Consider the following 2,302-nt stretch of genomic DNA (forward strand, 5'->3'; position numbering starts at 1 on the left):
TTTAAGACATTTTAAGACTTTTTAAGGACCCGCGGCCACCCTGTTGTACTTGTATACCTTACAGCCTTGTTTTCATTTCTGTCAGAAATATGGTGCTACCCTGACTCTATGCCGTACCTCTCTGCAGCTTCCTCTCGTTCTCTGCGATGCTGTTCAGCTTTAAGCTCTCGCAGTTCCTGCTTGGCAGATCTCTGCTCATCTGCATTGTCTTCTATAAAGTCTCTTGTAGAAACCAAAGTCAGCAGTTTTCCACACAAAGAATGGAGGATCTTTAGCTTCTCTCCTGAACACATATGTAACAATATTAGACAGTGCAAAATCAGAAAATGTTGATTTATTATTATTTTTTTATTTACTTATTATTATCATCATCATTTTCCCCCCAAAATTATAAAAACTAGAAAATTAGACTTAGACTTTGGACCGCAATGTATGTTTTGAAAAAAAACAAAAAAAACAACATCTAACAAAGAATAAAAAAATAAAAAATAAAAAAAACACCAACCAGGCAGCAGGTCATAGACAGCAGTGCAGGAGAGCTTTTTGAGCAGGCACTGGTTTGACAGACGCAGCTCCACACAGGGGTCATCTGTGGAGCCAAACCCACCCTGTTTCTGATAGCGAAACTTTGCATTGGTGGACATGCAATCTGCCCCTGAGGCCAGGATGTGCAGCCTCAGAATCTCAGAGAGAGTACAGCTGTCCAGATCCAACTGCTTCAGACTACAGCCTGCACAGAGAAAAGGAAGAAACATGGTTCCACTGGTTGTTTGAATTTACTGAAAGTATATATTATAACCTTTTATATTATTCATAAAAGGCACAAAGTTATAATTCTTAAAGTGGTCCTAAAGACAGACATATATCAGGGCACATCATCTGACCTTGGTGCAGTTGTGGCCAGGCAGCAGCAAGAGTTGCCACAGCATTGATGGCAGATTGTGTGGGGTCAGCGTCATCCTCCAGAGCTTCACTAAGATCTAAGAATGAAAACCAGTGTCAAACCTGACTCGCCAGGATACTGAAGGTAAAATAACATAACAAAAGGACTTTCTAGTAGTGCTAAACCAATGTCAGCTAGGTGAACTAATGGGCTGAAAAAATGTTAATTGAAATAAAATATTTGAAAAAGCGCCCCTATTATGCCATTTTTAAGGTTGCTGATATCGTTTATGAGTCTCCTAAAACAGGTTTACATGCATGCAAGGTCAAAAAACACGTTAGTTTTCTCAAAAAATTGATTTAATTTTACCTAATTTCTAAATGATTCGTAAACGACTCGTGCGAAGCAGTTCAAAGAATCAGTCTCTCTAAACCCCTCCTTTCCGTGAGCCCTCACTGCTGTGATTGGTCAGATGGCACAGTCCTTTGCGATTGGTCCAGAGCCATAGAGAGATTGGCTCTGGATTGGTCTACCACGCGGTACAGCGCGTGTCGGAAACGAAACGCCCATTGCCATGACGGAATGACAGCCCTGGAGACTTGTCAATACATAGAAAAGATGGTATCGATTGTACCTTACCAATTCGAGCAGAAGTCTCATGATGAAACGGTTGAACTGGCTAATCGACAAGAGACTAATTCTCAAGCACGACTGGAGCAGGACGTTTCTCAGTGGTAAGTGTCAAGTGTTAACAAGTTTGTGGTGATTATAAGATGTGATAAAACAAATTTACTCTCACAGCGTAGGATACAGCATCTTCTCCACATGATGTTAACCACACGGATGTTTTACTGTTTGTGGGCGGGCAAGTTGGCGACGTAGAACGTGGGCAGACATTATGCAAATGTGTTACTTTGCAACGTAGAGCCGTAACAGAATAGGATTCGAATTCCTGACGACTCGTTTAGGCGATTGCGAGCAGAATCTTTTTTTTTTTTTGATAGACTAACTTTATTTATCGTGCACTTTCGGCTTCACAATTTTGCAAATTAGTTTATGTTAAATATTCAAATATTTGTGCACACCACTAGCTGTAACCTCAGCAACTGACCTTTGGTGTCCGCTTCCGCCACCTGGTCTTTGGCCACTTCCTCCTGTTCCTCTGCCAGAGCCTGAAATATGGCCGAAAGGAAGAAGAATAGCAGTTCACAGAGTGGCCCCTCAGGATCAGAGCCCACCAAGGCCTCTTCCAGCACCTCTGTAAACAGCAACAACCCTCATCAGGAACGTTCCAAAAATTGGCCTGTCTCCAAAAAAAATCAATTCAGGCATGTGATCAGCTAGAGAAAAAAAAACAGAAAAATCTCACCACGCCCCCAAGCCATGGCCCTGGCACTTAAAAAAAATAATAATAATAAT

At 41.5% G+C, this 2,302-nt stretch overlaps 1 protein-coding gene across 1 annotated transcript; it reads right to left on the minus strand.

Annotated features, from left to right (window-relative positions):
- Positions 1 to 99: 99 nt before the first annotated feature.
- On the minus strand, positions 100 to 2,268 carry LOC107679124 (bromodomain adjacent to zinc finger domain protein 1A-like; the record flags this gene model as incomplete). Its single annotated transcript, XM_016474584.1, has 5 exons — positions 2,253 to 2,268; positions 1,995 to 2,159; positions 885 to 980; positions 506 to 730; positions 100 to 283 (listed from the first exon to the last, which is right to left on the minus strand). Coding segments are annotated over exons 1-5 (686 nt in total), but the record flags the coding sequence as incomplete, so codon positions are not given.
- Positions 2,269 to 2,302: the final 34 nt, after the last annotated feature.

Source organism: Sinocyclocheilus anshuiensis, unplaced genomic scaffold (assembly GCF_001515605.1).
Source record: "Sinocyclocheilus anshuiensis isolate Anshui unplaced genomic scaffold, SAMN03320099.WGS_v1.1 scaffold5455, whole genome shotgun sequence".
Taxonomy (NCBI): Eukaryota; Metazoa; Chordata; class Actinopteri; order Cypriniformes; family Cyprinidae; genus Sinocyclocheilus; species Sinocyclocheilus anshuiensis.